General features: G+C 38.5%; 1 protein-coding gene across 4 annotated transcripts in view; it reads right to left on the bottom strand.

The window, feature by feature from the left end:
* The window catches only part of SLC44A1 (solute carrier family 44 member 1), a 226,879-nt gene that overhangs the window by 41,509 nt on the left and 164,430 nt on the right, over positions 1 to 20,940 (bottom strand). For 2 of the 4 annotated variants that reach the window (XM_051855994.2, XM_070055087.1), the window contains 2 exons: positions 14,406 to 14,642; positions 12,382 to 12,663 (listed from right to left, as the gene is read on the bottom strand). In XM_051855994.2, coding sequence (XP_051711954.2) covers positions 12,382 to 12,663; positions 14,406 to 14,642 — 519 coding nt within the window. Of the gene's footprint in view, positions 1 to 1,781; positions 9,458 to 12,381; positions 12,664 to 14,405; positions 14,643 to 20,940 lie in introns of those variants that run through there. The other 2 variants (XM_051855996.2, XM_051855997.2) reach the window with 2 other exon arrangements.

The raw sequence follows: 20,940 nt of genomic DNA, 5'->3' as shown, positions 1-20,940 counted from the left end.
CAACGTTGCAGGACACTGGTTTCTTTCTGAACGTTCAGCATCTCTACGAGCTCTGAGCCATGCAGCTATTTGAAGTGATGCACATTTTCATCTCTACTTACATACTAAATTGGGACGCACAAGCACCAATGCGTCTCTTGAAAGAACCCTCTAGACATTTCTTTTCTTTTTTCTTTTTTTTGGGACAGGCAGAGTTAGACAGTAATAGAGAGACAGAGAGAAAGGTCTTCCTTTTTTCGTTGGTTCTTCCCCCAAGTGGCCACTATGGCCGGCATGTCGCTGATCGAAAGCCAAGAGACAGGTGCTTCCTCCTGGTCTCCCATGGGGGTGCAGGGCCCAAGCACTTGGGACATCCTCCACTGCCTTCCCGGGCCACAGCAGAGAGCTGGACTGGAAGAGGGGCAACTGGGACAGAATCTGGTGTCCCAACTGGGACTAGAACCCGGTGTGCCGGTGCCGCAGACGGAGGATTAGCCTAGTGAGCTGTGGCGCTGGCCTAGACATTTATTTTCTAGAAGTTAAGGTTAAATCCACGGCCAAACAGAAAAGACCACAGGGCACCTTTCAGATGTGAGGCTTTTCAAGGCTCCTTAGTCTCAGGTGGACTATGTAACAGAAAGCCGGCAAGCCTGTGCCGGAGCACTCCCCAAAAAGAATGAATAGCCCAAGTTGGCTAACATTTCTCAGACTTTCACACACCTCTAGCACTGGAGGACACCTCACATACGTCGTGTAATGACTCCTTTTGGCAGGATGGTATGAGCAACCGGGCCTATCATCTGGCCACTGCTCACGTTAGCTAATGAAGGGGAGACTATAGATTGGTCTCTCAAGAAAATCCAAAACTGGGGGACCAGTGTTGTGATGCAGTGGGTTAAGCTGCTGCCTGCAACACTGGCATACCATATTGGGATACTGGTTTGAATCCCAGCTGCTCCACTTCCAATCCAGCTCCCTGCTAATGTGCCTCGAAAAGTAGCTAAAGATGGCCCAGGTACTTGGGCCCCTGACACACTCATGGGAGACCCAGAGGAAGTTCCAGGATCCTGGCTTCAGCCTGGCCTGGTTCTGCTGTTATAGTCACTTGGGGAGTGAACCCGTGAATGAAAGATATGTCTCTCTCTCTCTGTCTCCTTCCATATCCTACCATGCCCCCCACCCTGATGCTCTGCCTTTCAAATAAAAATAAATTCTTTTTGAAAAAGAAATCCAAAATTAGAAAACCAATTAGGCATGATTTATTGATACTGCAATAGGACTTCAAGTTAAGAACACCCCTTCCTTATTAGCAAGTATCACTTAACATGCTTAGTTTTCAATAAGCTTGGTTTTTCCAAACTTCAGTGGAGTGCTGCTTACATAATGCACACCAGTTTCACAAAGCCACTAACTCAGCACAGACCCAGGCTTCCCTTTGTGAACAGGGCACTGTACCAGGCACCACGAGTGTTCTCCGCAGTGAATATTATCAAACAGAAGCTTCTCTGTTCTGCTTAGTGACTGAATTCAGTTGCAATCTTAGAATTCACATCGCAGCTCAGATTCCAGCTATGAAGTCTGGCTGGGCAGTGGATGGACTTTGTACTTTAGGAATTGCTCTTAACACATTTATATTTCACACTCCAAGGACCCTGGAACATGCTGAGAGATGCTGGAAAGGAATGGCTCAGAAATTCTGGGTCCCCTTACAGCATATTGACCTAATTGGAAACCATAATCACTTTCTATCAATTACCACCCTGCACATGGGAAAGTGTTAGGACACACAGTAGACAATGACATTCTTTCCTATAAAATTTTATTTATTACATAAAAAATTCTATACATTTGTTAGACTAAAATACAGTTTTCATTATAATTCTGGCAACTGAGTTGGTACACAGAGAAAACTTAGCATTAGATCAGCACTTTTTTTTTCTAGTTGATATTTCTGCACAAGAAAAACATTTCAAAGCTCCATTTCGTACAGGCTCATTGTACTCTGAAGCCAGATGGAATTCCATCCAATTCAGAGCTCTTGGAAGTTAATTCCCCAGCAAGATTTCATAACTCCAGAAAGTTAATTGCTTAATATACATATTTTTAAGTCCTCTGAGCACAATGCTCCATCTGTAGAGTCTGCACTGTGTCAACAACAACGATCACAAACACTAGGGCTACAACTGCGTCTGTGGGGCATGTTCAAGCACCTACATGTGTGTTTTCCCACATGAGTACAGTGTAGTAACACCGTAATAAGGAAAAATCCAAAACAATGCTAAGGTAAATGACCCCAAGCTATGGAATTCATGAAAAGCTTAATTATGATCCTCCAGTTTGTAATGGACAAAGACAGGACATGACACAAAAATTCATTTTGTGACTATGAAATAGGACACAAATGGAAAAAATGACCAAAAGGCATCAGATTGAGAAATATGTGGCACCTCAACATACTTCTCAGGCTGGGTTACACAGCAGTGAGGAACTGAGACCCACAGAGATGAATTTTCTGTTCATTTCACCCCGTACAGTGGGTTGGGCTTGACACTGGACGTGAGGACTCAGTGCCTGAGATCCATGACAGGTCCCTGTTGTATCGACTGGTCTTCAAAACTTGGTTGCCTTGCTCTAGGAATTCTAGTCTGAACACAGGAGTTCAGAACGGTTGTATCAGTCAATACATAAACTTGGACCTTTGTTCTTCATAAGACGGGCTTTTGTCTTTGGTTGTTTTTTCATAGCCCCTGTCGTTTTGTTAGATGCCCTTCACACTTGTCTCCCAGCCTTTCTGTTGTACTTTACTTCGCTTATAATCAAATCAGGTAACATCCACTGAACTTAGTTTATTTTGTTCAAGATCTCTTAGAAGTGCATTCAGTGGTTAAGACAGCCTAATGGCAACACGTTTACACTATGGACTTGCCAGTACCCTTAAGGGGTAGGGGGATAAACAGAAAACATTAACAACACTACGGAATCTAAGACAACACAGTAGAGAAAAACTAATTCTCCTCACGAAATCAGCTCTGAAAATTAAAGCAAGCAAAAACAAGGGGCCAATAGAAATTCTGAGCACAGACTACCAGAACCCAGAGGATGGGGTATTTTACTCAATAGTCTCCGTCACCCATGACCAGTCCTCAAACCATCCAAGTATCCCTGTATGACACATTTCTAACTCAATTGATGAAATGGTGCTCACATTTTCTACCTGTTTATTCTCCATCTTCTTTTCAATGTTTTCTTTTACACACAGGAAGTAGTTTAACATACATTCCCCAAACAACAACTAACTTGAATTACATACCTAGCTGACAGGGACTGGCAGATGAGATTCCAACACAAAGGTCAAAACATTCTTTTTAAGCCATAGTCTACTATGACAAAAGGACCCATTGACTCTAGATGCTTACACTGGACTTTGGTCCTTTTCCATCCCATAGAGAAATTCCCACCAGTAGTCTCTCCATTTGCTACTGTGGAAGGTTCATTAAAGCTCTTTTGGAGTATGGGGTGTGGTAGGGAGCTGACTTGTCCCCTTTCTTCACCAGCTGATTAGGGAGATTTCCACTGCTTTCTTCAGCCTGACAATGTAGACATTGGTTTGACTACATAAATCATGACCCACTGGAATCAAACAGTACCATAATTTCAAAGATGCCATGTAGATGCAGTACCCTTTGCTGGCAATAGTAAGGTGCAGAGTTAAGAAATCCACATGCTTCCCTAAGGAAGGAAGATGGTGTGGTTATGGGGAATGAAGGCACAGTCCCACTGGCACAGTAGTCCGAGGCTGCTCTAGTGGGTGACTGGAAAACACTCAAAGCAGGGAACACTCGATTTACATGGGAAGAATAAAGACTTTTTGGATACCTACTCCTAGCATTGTTCCCCCCAAATCACTACACTTCAGTTTGCTAATTTATCATCTCCTTCAACTGTTCTTGGTCATGTTGACAGACACATTTTAAGATGGTGACATAATGATAAGACTATGTCACACAATGTCATATCAGAGCTACAACAAAAAGAATCAAATGTTTCAGTAGATGAATAATTATGAGGATTTCCTATTCATTTCTTCTTGGATTTTTCTTGTCCATTGCTAATAAATTGAAACCTTGTCAAAAATCTCCCCAGGAATCATCCCCAAGATCTTACTGTTGTAAGATTCAGTCTTATTATTTAATTCAGATTAGTGTAGTTTCTATTTCCAAACCTGTACTAAAACATATAAAGTATTTAAGTTACTCAAAGTTGCTAAGTCTCATCCTAAAAGTATTTTTAGTGGAGGTCAAAATTCTTCCACATTTCCAAGAACATTATCACCACAACACTGGAGCAGGCTTTTGATTTGTGTTCGCTGGCCCCTATGGGGACATGGTGAGGAGAGGGCTGGCAGTCGGAGGCTCCCAAAATTCTAAGAGCATCTTAAATGTTCACATGTGTGATCTGTGCATTTGGAAGAAAGGCCATAGTATTCTTAAGTTCCAATAGACCTATGGCCCCCTAAAAGGAATTTCTCAGGTCTTAGCAAATACAAGTGAAAAATTTCTGGGAGATTTATAAATTTCCGTGTTTCCATTCATGTTCAAATTGATCTTCATGAGACCATGAATGAAAAGTTTTATTATTCTTAGCTCTAAGTCCAGAGCTAAGTCATAAAACTGAGTATCAAAACTGAGGAAGAGTCTAATATTGGATCCCTAATAATTTCATGTATTTTTCACAAATTTACTAATGAATTCCCTTAGAAAACATCAACCTTAAGTCCTGTTGATGTAGTTTACAAAAGTGACAATTTTTCATGCATGATTGAAACTGAGACTTTTTTTAATGATATAAAAATTAAGATGGGGAAGAACAAATGGCCCTATAGTATTTCTATAGAAAAGACAGGTTTCCCATAGAAATTCACGTTTAAAAACTGCATTGAAGTATTCTGTAAGAAAGATATTTTCAAATATTTAAATCTTGGGTTAAACCTTTCTTCCTAATTAAAATAAGAGTATAAGAATTTGGCTCAAATTTATGAAATTTGAATGAGAAAAGTGTGCTATTTTAAATTTGTAAGAGTGTGCAATATGCTTAGTTTTTTTTTTTTTTTTTTTTTTTTTTTTTTTTTTTTTTACATTTGCTGGCTTTAGATTTCCTCTGGACACACTCAAGTATCCTGCTTCTTCAAAATTTGGGCTATGTACCGCTAAACAAAGATGAGTTAATTACAAAAGCAGCCACAGTATATGAACAGTGGTTACTTTTCAAAAGGGCAAATGTACATTCTTCAGTACATAAAGACACAGTATGCCTTTAAAGCAAAAGGCAATCTATGCTGAAATGCAGAATACACAAATCTCCACTTTATCCATTTTACTTATGAACCTGTAACTTTCCAGTGTATTTGCACAGGCCACATCTTCACAACGCTAGGCAAGTGCACTTCTATCTGTCATGTGGAATGCAGAAAAAGAATATACAGAAATTAACTGTGGCAAGTGCACATAGAAAAACAATCAAGAACTTACTTCATCAATGGAAGGTAAAAGCTTATAGACCTTTCTGGAGGAACACTTTCTCAGACTTACATTAAGGCTTTGGAAACTTGATTTCAAAGGAGAAGGCTACTGACCAGAAACAAAAACTTGAAGTCACCATAACTGACACTCTGGTTTTGGAACGGACTCTAGGGTTCTACTCTGCAGGTTGAAGGACTTCTTACAATGGCCTTTAGTAGCTAGGGACAGTGCATGATGGGAATGTCTGAAGTTTCCAGGGCACTGTGTGGGCTCACAAATGTTTGGTGCCTGCAGTTCCTGTAACAATTTTGAGGAGGAAGGAGGGAGAGGTATTACTCTGGTTTAAAGCAGCTCAGGACCAGGACAAAGGGGGTCAGTTCCTCACCATCACCTACAGGGGTGAAATTCTAAAACTGTCTTGGGAAGGCAAGGGAGCACTTCCCATATCAAGGCCAGTGGCACTGGGAAGAGCTTACTGTATCAGCAGCTTACACCCTGCATTGGAAAAGAAAGGAAGGAAGGAACCAAGGAAAGAAGAAGGAAAACAGGAGAGAGGGAGAGAGGGAGGAAGGAAGGAAACAAGAAAAGGAAGAGTAAGGTAGTATATCTGCAAAGGAAAAACTTCTTTTTTGTATAATTTTTTAAAAGACTCATTAAGTATTTCTTTCTTAACCATTATGGAAAAAGTCTGGAGATCAACACACAGCAAAGCTACTTAAGTTGCAGTGACATAAGACTGCATTATCCTGTAGAATAGGATAAAAGCTTTTAATCCTAAAGATTAATCATTGCCTTAAATAGTTTACAGGAACAACTTGCTTTGAGTTCTGCTCACCTACGCAAAAATTATACCATCTTAGTGCCCTAGCTAACTTGCTAATGTCTTATTATAATTCTTTCCTAGAAGATGGGTCTCTTGGATTTACACTGAAATATACCTTTTTCCCTTTCATTGTTATATTATAGCAGTTTATTATTGAAGCAGGAGCCTAAAAAGTCTGAATTATATACCAGAGCCTTAATTATGTAATGGCAGATATTATAATGACACCTTGCTCACCATCACCATTTACAATAGGGAGCCAAAACTGTAACTCTAGAGGTGGGAGTCCTGAATGAAGTTTTGAAGATCTGCCATGGAAAAACACAAAAACCACAACACAGAATCAATGGTTTAGAAGATGATTCAGATATCCACACTTCACAGATAGTTTCTGTTCTTCACCTGTTCTTCTCACGTGGGCAGAAGATGGAAGCAGTGAGCGAACAGCAGTAAGGCAGCCCATAGCTAGCTGAGGAATGACTTGCGATGAATGAGAGGCAGCAGGAATATCCAAACATAATTTCAAAATGTTTAAATATTGCTAAAAAGCCTCTGTGAGGCTTTATCAAATAGTCAAGGAATGAAGCTCTTATGAGAGTGATATTCCAGATATCGAATCTCTGTGTGTAAGTGCCTGTGTAAAATATAGGCATATTTGCATATATCTACATAGCACACAAATTTACTTAGGGAGAACAGCCTGGCAATTAATTTGGAACTGAAATGACATGGTTACACATAGATCATAATTTCTAAACACAATGTTAGTAAAACGAAATTTATTTGTAAAACAGGACCTGTTATATAAAATGGCACACAATCAAGTCATACAAAAATACAAAATTTCTTTTTGATTACAGTTTTAGTTGCGAATGATAATTAGAAAGCATTCCTGGTGGCTTCCAAATAGCTGCGATTGTAAGCATATGGAACAGGGAGCAGCGAGAGTCCGTGATGCAGGGATGTCCAAGTGAGCAGAACCCAATTTCCAAGTTCAAGACTTCCATCAGGTCACTTGGGAGGGACACCTCCTAAAAGACCTGCCTCTTGGAATGTCGTCTGTTTTGATACTCATCTTCCACACTTTGGCCAATTCTAAATTTAGTTCTCAATGTTTCTGAATGTCCACCATCTGTGTGGCTATGAAACAAATGGTATTCTGAATTCTCTTACATGATTTGCTCTCACCTATTAGGACAACTGTTATTACATAATTGTATTGAATTCACTTTAAATGATGTAAGAGTACAGTGATACTGTGTGGTGACACCAGGTATTAGATGTTAACTTCTGGAGAATTATTATTTCAAAAGCTATTCTCACAATATTGGGTTCCCAGATCTTGCTAAGATATGAGCTCTTAATCATGTTTTTTTAAAAATCCAGACTCTTATTGCAAATATTCTGAAAAATCAGAAATATTACATGAGCTTTGAAAAGAAACCAAGGCATTTAGCAAATTTTAGCCTAGCTAAAGAACACTGATACTTTAAAAAAAAATACAGTTTACCTTTTGCAGCAATTTAAAGGTCCAACCCTTTGAAAGGAAGCACATTAGCAAACAGCTGCTTATTAAGCCCTAGTGACATTAATTGTATGCATTTTCATAATACCAGTTTAATTCACTGTCTAATTCTGGTAGGAGGCAATGCTTTCTTTCAAAAGGGCTCCATGGAATGATAAAATGCTGAGGCTTTTTTTTTTTTTTTTTTTTACAGAGCCTGTATTTAGTGCAATAAGTTTAAAAAATTGCTCTGAAATATTTACTTTACATTAACAAAAATAGCTTTTTTTAAAAAAATTGTAACAAAAAGGAGTTATCGCATAAACAGATCAATGAATTATTCTTAGCAAATTACACTTTTTTTTCTTAAAGCATTCACCATTACAATAAGCAGAACAATGGAATATTAGCCATTCATATCTGGTAAGCTTCAGGAATTAAAAAACAAAACAAAAACCCCAAACCTACCTCCAAATAAAAAGAAAGTTCACACTGGAAGATCAAAACATGAACCAATTCTTCAGTTAAACATTGTAGAACTCTGGATACTCAATGAATTGCCAAGGAGAAGAGCACCTGCCAGTGTGTTTCAGATTTTATAGCAAGCATTGGAAGAAAATGGCCATTTAACCCTAAGCCACTGATGTGCGTCTGGAGCAGAAGCCCAAGCACCAAATTTTCAATGCTTTATGCTCCACGTTTCTGTCCCTTCTTTATTCCTCCCAGCATTACTAAATCTGCAAATCAATACACAGAAACCTAAAGGCTAAACTCACTGGGTGCCCTAGCTTCCTTTTAAATCAGGCACACAAATGTGTGGAGGATGCCACTGAAGTCAAAAAGGAAAGAGAAACAAAATGTAAGAAAAAAGTTTGCATAAGAAAGATTATCTACCCTTCTTTTCTTTTTTTTGATTTTTTAAACTTACTTTCTCTTATAGAAGCATTAGGGTAAACTACAAATACCTGAGGAGTTGGTTACGTTTTAATGTTGGCTGACAAATGCATGAGCTATTATGAAAATTCCCATATTGGGCCCACTTCTATGTTTCTAAAAGTAAAATGGCATGGCTTCTTTGATTGGGGGGAAACTGATTGGAGTAATTCCTTATTTATCTGACAGCACATGCCTAGTCCTGACCCACTAGGCCCTATGCATCAGTAAAATAAGATCTTGATTTTATACACACATCAGGGAAATCATCCCTGAATAAACTTCAGACAGAGAATTTGGTACATTATTTTTACCTAATTTAAATAACTAAAGTTAAAATCTCCTCTAAGTTATTAAAAATGTTAATCAGATATGAATATTAACATTTCCATTAAGACAATTACAATTGAAAACATTAAATGACGGAAGTTGCCTTGTAAAAGCCACCCGTATGAAAGGAGTACATGTTTGACAAAAATAAGCATAAAAAAGGTATTAAATCCCTGTTCCTTTTCTCTGATTTTGGCTGATTATGTGTGTGTGTGTATATATATATATACACATATATATACACACATACATATACATATATACACACACCCACACACACAAATACATAGTTATGTGTATATATTTTTTTGGAATGTCAATGGGTTCCATAACCGTCGGCTAGGTTCAAGCAGAACTTGCTCCCGAAGCCTAGAAAACAAAGTCATACAGAGTATCATCTTAGACAATTACCATTAAAAGGAGGTCATGAATGATATCACAAATATACACATGGTCACAAACAGCAACAAAGCAGAATGGACTGAGAATCCTTCTCCCCTGAACCTTTCTTAACTCCTGGGCCTGAAATTCCCAGGAATGCTCAAGTCCTACCTCCTGCAGGCTCATCTTTGAGAAGGGCGCAGCACACTTCTGTAGCCCGTGTTCCTAGGGAGCCTAGGCTTGCCATCCCCCTCATTTGCTTAAGTTCTTCTCCTCTATGATAGCAACCAGGTGGCAAGGTAAATCTCTCTCCCTAACATCTTTAACACATTTGGTCAATTTTTCTAAAGAACTGTAGAAAGACCTCCTTAACTGGGGATACACACAGTAGCTTGCTTGTTCTCTCTCTCTCTAAAAAAAAAAAAAAAAAAAAAAAATCAAGGGTGAACCAACGGCAAAGGAAGACCTTTCTCTCTGTCTGTCTCTCTCACTGTCCACTCTGCCTGTCAAAAAAATAAATAAATAAATAAATAAAGGAAAATTTCGAAGTCTATTTTCCTGACCATTATTTTATAGGCTAAAATTACAACATTCCATTAAGGAGGTAGAGAGGTAGACAGACAGTGAACTCAAACAACTGTAGTGTTTCTAGAGGTACTGAAAGAACAGGGGTGATGCCCTTGCAGCACTTTCATTTAAGGCAAAATATGAATTACACCAAGCAAACATTGGTAAACAATTCTGAATTCTACCATCACCAAACTTTAGGGAAGAACTTCTTAGAATTCTTTAGGGATACCTGAGAGGGGTGGTGAGGTGATAGTAGGGGACAGTTCTAACCACACATACTGAGAAAGATAAGGTACTGATGTGCTTAAAAAATAAAATTACTCTGTGAGCAACATTTCACTTTACTGTTTTAGGGAAGTTTCTATCCATTGAAAAAAAAAGTCTTGGTGATGGCACTGTGGCACAGTTGGTTAAGCCTCTGTCTGGTTTGAGTCCTGGCTGCTCCACTTCCAATCCAGCTCTCTGCTAACGTGCCTGGGAAAGCAGTGGAAGATGGCCCAAGTGCTTAGGCCCCTTTACCCATGTGGGAGACCCTGAAGAGGCTCCTGGTTCCTGGCTCCAGCCTTTGTGGCCAAATGGGGAGTGAACCAGCAGATTTAAGATCTCTCTCTCTCTCTTTGACTTTCATATAAATAAATACATCATTACAAAAAAAATCTTAGGGACCAAATGCTACAATGTCCAAAGAACGAGAGGAACAATGAGTTTTTTGTTTTGTTTTGTTTTGTTTTTTTTTTTTTTTTGGCCTTTATCTGCTAGTAATAAACTGATGAATGACATAAAATGAAAGGAAAAACAGAATTACGATTTTATGCATGGAGGTAAGGGAGCCTAGTTTAAATCTGAAAATAAAAATTGTTCTTAAAATTTTTTTGTCTTCTGGTAGAATAGCACATAATCTGGGCAATTCTAGAATTATTGCTATCAATTAGGTATTTAGGGAAGGAAGGTATATTTGCATTCTAGTCTACTGCAGTTAATCAGCTATTCACCTCAAGTATAATAAAGAAATATGGCCAAATTAGCTAGCCTTCGACCTCCTGTGATTTCTCCCTTTCTTTAAATATTTATTAAAGAATGGTTAAATGGAAGCTTTAACCACAGAAAAGGGGAGAAAGGCTGGTTTAAGATTTTAAGATTTTGTAAGTTCTCTTAAGTTTTGGGTTTGGAATCCTACTTGCTGAGCAATTAGGACAATCAGGCAGGAAAAAGAAGGAAGCTTTTCCTATAGCTCCACCTCACCAGAGGGCTGGCAGAGTCTTCACTGCCGTCTTCCTGAGCCAATGTGAAGTAAGAGGACTACAGAGAAAAGGGAACGGGAACAGGTAAGGAAGCGGGCTGGGGGTGGTGTGGGATTGGGCGGTGTCAGGGCAGGAAGTGTGGATCAGCTCCCCTTCCCCACACCATACAGTTCACTTCTGGAAGGGGCATGCTAGACGGGGTATTCTACATTTTGCTGAGGCTTTAAAATATGTTGAATATGCCTCTACTCCATAAAGGAACCTATTTCTTCTACTCTAACATAATTAAATGACCTTGGTTTATACTATATTTTTTTTAAAGTAGAAAACCTATTTACCAACCCAATTTTTTAAAAATATAAGGAAGAAAGTCCTCACTTCTGTTTTGAACATTATATGCAACTAGATGGCACACTAGATGGACAGTTTAAAGATGCAGATAATTATACAAAATTTTGAAATCAACATGCTATATAGACAGAGGAAAGTAATTCAACCCATACATGCTGGAGACAACTGTTAAACCATGCTGCAGTGAGAATGTCTATGGCAAAAACACCTTAGGATTCTCCTACACTGGTTAACTTTATGGTGTGTTTTTTACATATGAAGGTAGAGTGGAGATATACAGATATAGATATCATATCTATATCAGTATCACTGGTCAGAGATAATCTATTCTTCTCTCAATTAAGATGGGAGAAGAGATCGTCTTATTGAACGGGAATGTGGGTGTTGATGGAAACAAACTTGTTTGCTACTGAAAGACAGCTTAAGAAACCAAGAGTACCACCCTGGCAACAGAAGAAAATGTCAGCAAAGGGGAAAAGACATCAACATAAACAGAATCATATTTTTTAAAAAGAGAGGAATATGAATTTTAGCAAGTTGAAAGGAATTGCTATTGTTCCTTCCCAAAATGATAAAAATCAAGCCGTCAGTTCAAGGGTACATCCAAAATGTTCAGGCTGAGGAAAGCCACACGCTGACAGTTCAAAAGGAGACAAGAGAAACAGCGGTTTCACCTTAGGGACAACACTATCCCCCGCACCCTGGCCCCCCGCTGAGCACTGCCACAGGGCGCTGTTCCTTTCAGCTTACTTTTACGGAAGGTGGTCTCAGTTGTGACAAGAACTCTGCCATCCAAGTGATGGGTAAGCACACAAACAGAAAGAGCAGCACGTCCTGCGTGATACAGACAACAAACGCGTCTCCCGAAGAAGTGCAGTCGGTGAAGACAGAGAGAGAGAAGAAGTGAAAGTGAAACTCTTGGAGGGCGGCCACCTCCTCATCGCCACCTACCATCGGCTTTAGCTCTCTGGCGTCGGCAGCGCCTCCCTTACCAGCTTCTTTCATTGCTTTCCTACTGTTTTCCACAAACTCCTGCAAAACACGGATCACATTGCACACGTTCTTAGGTCGTTTCGGATTTCAGGTGGTGGACGAATTTGCAAGAACACTGTTGTTTTTGATTCAATCTTGGTGAATGGATGGCCTGAAAACAGAGCTGCTAACTTCGTGGGGATGGATTGCCATCCACCCATATCAAACTTCGCGCCATCCATTCACTGTGACAATCTCACTGAGGCTCCAAAAAGATACTGTTAGCTCTATCTGCAAGGAAAAATATCTAACATTTTAAATAGATGTATGAATTCCCACACTCAGAATATTGTTTTGTTATTTCCATCTCAAGGTTAAATGAAACAAGAATATTTAACTCCTTATACCTCCATTTAAAAACAACCCTAGAAAGTAAAAGCATTAATATTGCTAAGCAGAACGGTGTTCTTTTTTTTTTTTTAACAAACTATAAAATAAGCTACTTTAAAAAAAAAGAAGTGTATGGCCTTGACATTACTCCATAAACCAGGAAGACAAGGAATATCAACTAGAACCTGTAGTCAGAAGGAGTTATAATGGAAATATGCCCCAAAGGAAATATTTTTATTCTGTCAAAGTTTATGGAGCACTTCAGTGAATATCTTCGCCATTCTTACAGAGAAAAATGGAAGGAAGAAAAACTGTATTTTTCATTCTGTTTTTTTGATCAGTGGCTTAAAAAACAAACCAAATTCTTCTGCTAAATGCTTTAATCACAAGAGTGATGCAACACTCATAAATCAAATTCCATTATGAAAACAATCAGCTAAATTAGCCATCAAGAAAATGTCCAAAATTTAGTTGATGTTCTCAGTAAGAGATAATCAGTACCAAATAGATCAACTAAATCATCTGCAATTTTTCTACTGAAAAAAAAAAAATCCTACGTGATTTATTAGTACATCTATTTCAGTTTTACCTGAACAAAACATGCTCCTGGAAAATGAGTTATGATGTTGCATACAATATTTAGGATTCAATATTAACTGTTCTTGAGACAGGAATATTTTACAGCCTAATAACAAAGCACTATTATTTATTTAAAAGAATCTTTAATTTTTATGCCATTTAACATTACAAATAATAATAAATTATTTTAATATGGTTTTCAAATTATTTAAAAATTATAACTGAAGTTATACTATATGGAAGCTTCAGAGGCTATAAATTACAAAAAATCTGAATATTTTATCTGTGTAAATGTTCAGACCCACCTCTCATAAGCCTGTGTTCATTACAAAATGCCTTTAATTTGATCTGGTGTACTTAGGAGGATGAGTTTTAAATAGGGTTGACAGCAATAACATTTAGAAAGGTGGCAGGCAGAGAAAGGCAGGGAGGTACTAAGATCTGGGAAATAAAGGTTTTTGGTCTTTGAGTTCACTCTCTGGAAAAGATGTTTAGAACATCAGTAGCCCAATGTTCTTATTCAAGGTTTAGAAGGCAAGTTTAAAAAGTGAATTCAAATCTGTGTAACTGCAGAGAGGGGGCAACAGGGTAGAACAATGTGCATTTAAGACTGTTATTGAGTACTGCTCTAGCTAGGTGGGTCTGAAATGGTTTCATTTATGCCAAGAAGTCCTTTTTTTCTGATTTATCCAATATTAATCACCCCCATCAGTGAATGCTACAGATTTAGTTCTGATATACTCTGTGGCAAAAAGTGGGAGTTAAATAAACCATTTTGCAACACATTTTATTTAGTATTTTTATCCCTGAAGTAGTTAGCACGCAATACTTACCATCAGCACTTTATCCATATAGAATTCTCTGCCAGGACTCCCATCATTGTATTTTGTATCAATGGCAAAACACAAGAATAATACGTCCACTACCATTTCGTAAATGGACAGGAAACAATGAGCGACTAGGAAAGCAAAGAGGCAGACGATGATGAGAGGCAGCACCCACACTGTGTAATCCTGCTGGTAGTTGAGCAGCATAATCCCAGCCAAACCTGTGCTGCAGACTATCAGCACCTAAAGCAGAGAAAGCAAAGACTACATTTAATACCCTCCTCTTTAAAACACCACATCATTTCTTCAGCATTTGCAGACTTAAAATTTTCTTACTGCTTATAAATGATGGTTGCATAAAGCTATTCCATCTCAAATTAAGAAGTATAATCTATGTATGCTCATATACACATAAGTATACATGCATATCATATAAATTTTAAAATCATACTTTAGGTAACTCTGGCTTATATCAAAGATAATCAAGTTTTCCAAATGTTATGCTGCTCCCTAAAACTTCATTTATTTAGAACCTGTAGCAATTTTTAAGATAAATGTATACATACTTTAGAAAAAAATTACACACACTCTTGGCACTCAGAAAAAAATTATTGACATTTCAGGATACTGATAAGAATTTTTTCTAAGCATTCTTATGTATGAAATAGTATGACATAAACAAATCATTAGAAGCTCTTCATTCATATTTATGGTATCATTATAAATGTTTCATAAATACTCAGCTGTATAATTTCATCTTATGGGCGATTTAAAATTTATTTATTTTATTTTTTTAGTCTGGCATATTCCAGTGTAACTCTTTTCTTTTTTTTTTTTTAAATTTATTTAACCATTCTGCTACTGTTGGACATTTGTATTGTTTTCGATATAAATAATGGCTGTAACAAACATCTCTATCCTTAGAACCTTCCCTGTGTCTCATCTTTATTTCACATGAAATATGCAATAAGTGTAATATGATTTGCCATGAAGTTTAGAAGAGCTATCATTCTGATGCTTCATCATCTGATATGCAGCATTTTACATTTTTAAAAAAGATTTGCTTATTTCCTCATTTGAAAGGGAGAGAGCGAGAGGTGGCAGGGTCCCAAGTACTCAGGCCATCCTTCTCTGCTTTCCCAGGCAGCTGGGTCGGAAGTGGAGTCGTCAGGACTCAAACTAGCACTCCAATATGGGATGCCAGCTTTACAACAGGTGCCACAATGCCGGCCCTGGCACTTTAAATTTTTTTGTGGCTCTTTTAGTACATTTTATTCCAGCTTTGCAACAACGTTATTACTGGTTAAGGCAAACATTATCAACCCCATTTTATAAACAGGATATTATGCTCAGAGATGTCGGCCAACCAGCCCAGGTCATGGAGTAGAAAAAAAGAACAGATACCACTCAAATAACCAACTCCAACGCTATTTCCAGGTAAAAGCTCGGCAAACACAATGGATACTGATACACAGAAGTAGTGGGTTAACCTGACTCCTGGACTCTTCCCCGGTGGTTTACCTAGCCCAGCATCGGCTGTAAGTAAAGGGAAAGCAAGGATTCTCTAGGGGCTCAGCAGCCTTTCTTAATCTAGTGCTGGGGTCAGGCAGACTTTGGCATTTATCAACATCAAAGCATCTCTCATTCCCCATCATCTTAATCATGAGTTACAATGCATTAGATGATATATTCATTACATTATAAACTCATCCCTCTTTCAGATGCTTTTAGAGAACAAATCTGGGTTTGCTTAAGCTTTGGAAGACTTTCCCCACCATTTCTGTGACAACACTCTTATGAATCATCTTGCACAGTGGTTTATTTTCTGGGGTGATTTCCACAGTGGGTAATCACATCCATTTTCTTTCATTCATGTAGTTCCCATTTTACAATGAGTTCTTTCTTATATTCTCTGCAAATCTTATGTATTCACCCTATCGGAGAATTGGGGTTCTTTATGCTGTCATTCTTCCACTGAAACTTAAAACACGCGCAATGTTAAAAGTCCACCATAGGAAGACAGTGTGGCTCAGACAAACCAGAGATAGAGACAAAAAGTTGTGGAGATGGAAGGTTGGATATTAAAGCATGTGGCAAACAACTTCAAGAACAAGTGATGTTTAGCCAAAAGAATCAAAGGAATGTAATAATTACTCAAAGATATAATAAAACAGCATGCTGTGATTATTCTCATAGAGAATATATTAACACGACTCAAACTATAGAGAGGCTGGGAATATGAATTCCTGGGCCGTGCTTCTAGAATCTGATTAGTCGGATCTAAGATGAAGCTCAGCAGTAAAACTTTTTTTTTTTTTTTTAATTTTTTTTGACAGGCAGAGTGGACAGTGAGAGAGAGAGAGACAGAGATGAAAGGTCTTCCTTTTACCGTTGGTTCACCCTCCAATGGCTGCCGCGGCGGGCACGCTGTGCTGATCCAGTGGTAGGAGCCAGGTGCTTCTCCTGGTCTCCCATGGGGTGCAGGGCCCAAGCACTTGGGCCATCCTCCACTGCACTCCCTGGCCACAGCAGAGAGCTGGCCTGGAAGAGGGGCAACCGGGACAGAACCCAGTGCCCCAGCACCACTAGGCGGAGGATTAGCCTAGTGAGCCGCAGCGCTGGCTTAACAGTAAAATTTTAAAAACCTTAAACTACCCTAAGCGCAGGTGTTTGACCTAGTGGTTAACAGACAGATTAAGGCACCAGTATCCATGTTGAAGTGGCTGGGTTTAATTCCCAGCTTTGGATCCTGATTTCAGCTCCCCGCCAATGCAGACTCCAGCAGACAGCAGTGACAGCTCAAGTGGCTGAGTCCCTGCCACTCACATGTGAAACATGGATTGAGTTCCTGGCTCCAGGCATTTGGGGAGTGAGCCAGGGGAAGGAAGGTTTCTTTATCACTCTTTCAAATAGATAAACACAAAAAACTTTTTAAAAAAGAGTTTGATACTCCTGCTAGAGAACGAATTATTAGGGACAAAGAAGAGAGTCATGCACATGGTAGGATGTGAGAAGCAGGAAGGAAAGGATGCCAGAGTCAGAAAGATACAGATTTCAATTACAGTTAACTACTACGTTTTGTGAGTCTAAGCAAGTTTATTTCACCTTCAACCTGTTTTTCCATCTTTAAAAGACACATAATGATATAGCCTCGTGAGTGTTAAAATGAGCATTCTGAAAGCATTTAATGAAATGCCTCGCTATGTTCCTCCCTCCCCTCCTTTCTTTTTCTGGCACCACAATTCCTGCATTTATTATGTCCTTTCCCCATGTAACCCATGTTTTGAAAGATTTTGTAGGTCAATAAAATAGCAGTTACAAGCAATAATTCATATCCTAATTTTTAATCAATCCAAGTCAAATAGATTGTCAACTAGAAAATATAATTAGTGTAAAACAAGGTAATTACCAAATAGATGTAAAATAGTTTCACAAGGAAGCAATGGCACTTGAGATTTTGTTTTTGGTAGCATTATTGGGGCAAATATCAGTATTTTTTAAACTTAAAAATGTTAAATAACTTCTAAATCTCTTTTTTTTTAATCATTGGGACCCTGCTGGTCAGTGATCACAGGTCAGAGGCCACCAAAATTGAGAAGCTGAGGTCCCTTCCAAATCTAATTAGCCATTCCACAAAAAACACTGAGATTCTACAGAAATGGAATCAATGATATTATTTATTTTATTCTTTTCAAATTCAAGGTTTTTAAAACTGAATTAAAAATTATGAGATAATTGTGAATTCATATGCAGTTGTGAGAAACAAGAGAGCGATTCCATGTGCCCTATACCCAGCCCCATTCAGTGGGAGCACCTCGTAAAACTAGAGCACAATACCACAAGCAGGATAATGACATTGGTCCAGTGAAGACACAGACAGCCATTACTGTAAGGACCCTGCATTTTGCCTTTTTATTGCTTTCCCCAACCCCATCTGTAACTGGATGACCACAAATCCATTCTCCATTTCTCAATGTCATCACTTCCATAGTAATAATAAGGGAAATCATACAATATTAACCTTGTAGGACTGCATTTTTCTCACTCAGCATAATTCCCTCAAGATTCATTCAAGTCACCACATGTATCGACAGCTAACTCCTAACATTGTCTTTACTATGATCTATTTAGTTGAATGTCCCAATCAGAAACTATTTCTACATACTAGCAACTATTTAATTATAACCAGAGAAACTATGTGTTCTATGATCAGAATTACATTTTTTAAAAATGGAAACTAAAAAATATTGATCTTAGTATAGTGAAATAGTTATCTAGTGAAATAGTGATCTAGTGAAATAGTGATCTTAGTATAGTGAAAACCCAGAACATATATTTCCTTTTATTTTCCCCCATTTTGGAGTTCTTACAGAATTTCTTTTAAAGACTTATTTGTTTAAGCTCTTGTCTAGATTGTTGAGGAAGAGTTCTCTTAGCTTTTTTATTCCATTCTTCTTTTTTCTTTCTTTCTGTTTCTTTTTATTTCTTGGACTAAATAGGAGAGGGAGGAGGAAGGGGGGGGTGATGGGAGGGCAGGTACAGTGGGAAGAATTACTATGTTCCTAATGTATTTATTAGATACATACAAATAAAAAAAAGACTTATTTGTTTATTTGAGAGGCAGAGTTATAGACAAAGAGAGGGACAGAGAGAGAGAGAGGTATTCCAACTTCTGGTTCACTCCCCAAATGGCTGCAATGGCTGGAGCTGGGCCAATCTGAAACCAGGAGCTTCTTCCAGGTCTCTCATGTGAGTGCAGGGGCCCAAGCACTGGGGACATCTTTTACTGCTTTCCCAGGCCATTAGCAGGGAGTTGGATAGGAAGTGGAGCAGCTGGGACTCAAACCTGCACCCCTATGGGATGCCAGTGCCGCAGGCAGAGGTTTAACCTACTATGCCACAACGCCAGCTCTGGATTTCTTAATTTAAAAGAATATACTTACCTTTTATGGTTTTTTAAAAGCCATTTTTAATAATAGTATATATGCATTGTTTAAAATATTTTTCTGGAAAGCAATATGGCAATGTACATCAAGAATGCTCATTAATTCCACTAGTTTTGATGTGAGAAGGGTTTATATAAAAAATTTCACTGCAGAATACTTTAGGAGAAAATTTGGACAGTTAAACTGTTTTAGAGTAGATTTTGGTGGACTGATTAAGATGTCATTCAGGACATCCACATCCCATACTGGAGCACCTGGGTTTGAGTTCTGGCTCTATTACCAATTCTAGCTTCTTGCTACTGCCTATCCTCGGAGGTAGATGGTGATGGCGCAGACAGTTGGGTCCCTGCCACCCATGTGGGAGATGAAGATTGAGTTCTGGACTCCTGGCTTTGGTCTGGCCCAGAGTTGGGCACTGCAGGCATTTGGAGAGGGAACCACTGTTTGGGAGCTCTCTCTCCATTTGTCTCTTAACAAATTTAAGAGTTTTAAAACCAGGGGTCGATTATAAATAAAAAGATACAACAACTGTATAATCATGCTTAGAAAATTTTCGAAAATAGAAATTCTCATAATATCAAGTGAAAAGAGGGATACAAGACTGTCTTTTCTATCAAATTTTATTTTATTTTTTATTTGCTTATTTATTTGAGAGGAAGAGAAGGGGACAGTGAACAAACATGTGAGTGCTCCCAACTACTAGTCTACTTCTCAAATGCCCACAATGGCTAGCACTGGGCCGGGCTGAAGCAGGGTTGGGAACTCAAACCAGGTCTCCCACATAGATGGCAGGAACCCAATCACTCGAGCTATCACTGCTGTCTCCCAGGGTCTGCATTGGCAGGGAGCAGGACCTGGAGCAGGGTACTGAACTCTGGTACTCTGAAGTGGTCACAGGCATCTTACTCAGAGTCTTGACCACCAGGCTAAAGGCCCACCCTCTACCACATTTTAAATTCTATTTCTTGACTAGTATATAAAAAGCACCTAGAAAAGCCCCTAGTGTATTACAAATAGGCACTTTATAAATATTTGTTGAATGAATAAAATGCTGATAGGCCATTAGGATGCTAAAAATCTCAAAGACAATTTTAAAACATTATATCTTATCACCTATATGTATTTTTATTATAAAAGGAATGAATATTCAACATAGAGAACCAGAGGGAGGGGATTAGAATCATCTTTATTTCCAACATTCAAAGGCAATCATTGCTAACAACCTGAGATATTTTTATTCGTTTCCTTATGCATGCTTTTAAATTGTACTGTGATAGTCTATGGTGTTACTCAGCTTTTTCATTTATTGTGCTATATGACTTTCTTCATATTATAAACTCTAATTTTTAAATTTTTATTTATTTGAAAGGCAGAGAAACAGAGAGAGACAGGAAGAGGTCTTCCAACTGCTGGTTTATTCCCCAAATGCTCACAACAGGTGGGGATGGGCCAGGCTAAGGCTAGAAGCCAGGAACTCAATCTGTGTCTCCCGAGTGGGTGCCAGTGACCTAAGTAATTGAGCCCTCACCTGCTGCCTGCCAGAGTGTGCATGGAAGCTGGTATTGGAAATGAGGAACAAACCCAAGTCCTCCATG

The sequence above is a fragment of the Oryctolagus cuniculus genome, chromosome 1, assembly GCF_964237555.1.
Source record: "Oryctolagus cuniculus chromosome 1, mOryCun1.1, whole genome shotgun sequence".
Taxonomy (NCBI): Eukaryota; Metazoa; Chordata; class Mammalia; order Lagomorpha; family Leporidae; genus Oryctolagus; species Oryctolagus cuniculus.
The sequence above is the reverse complement of the archived record's forward strand: the minus strand, read 5'-3'. Positions and strand labels throughout refer to the sequence as shown.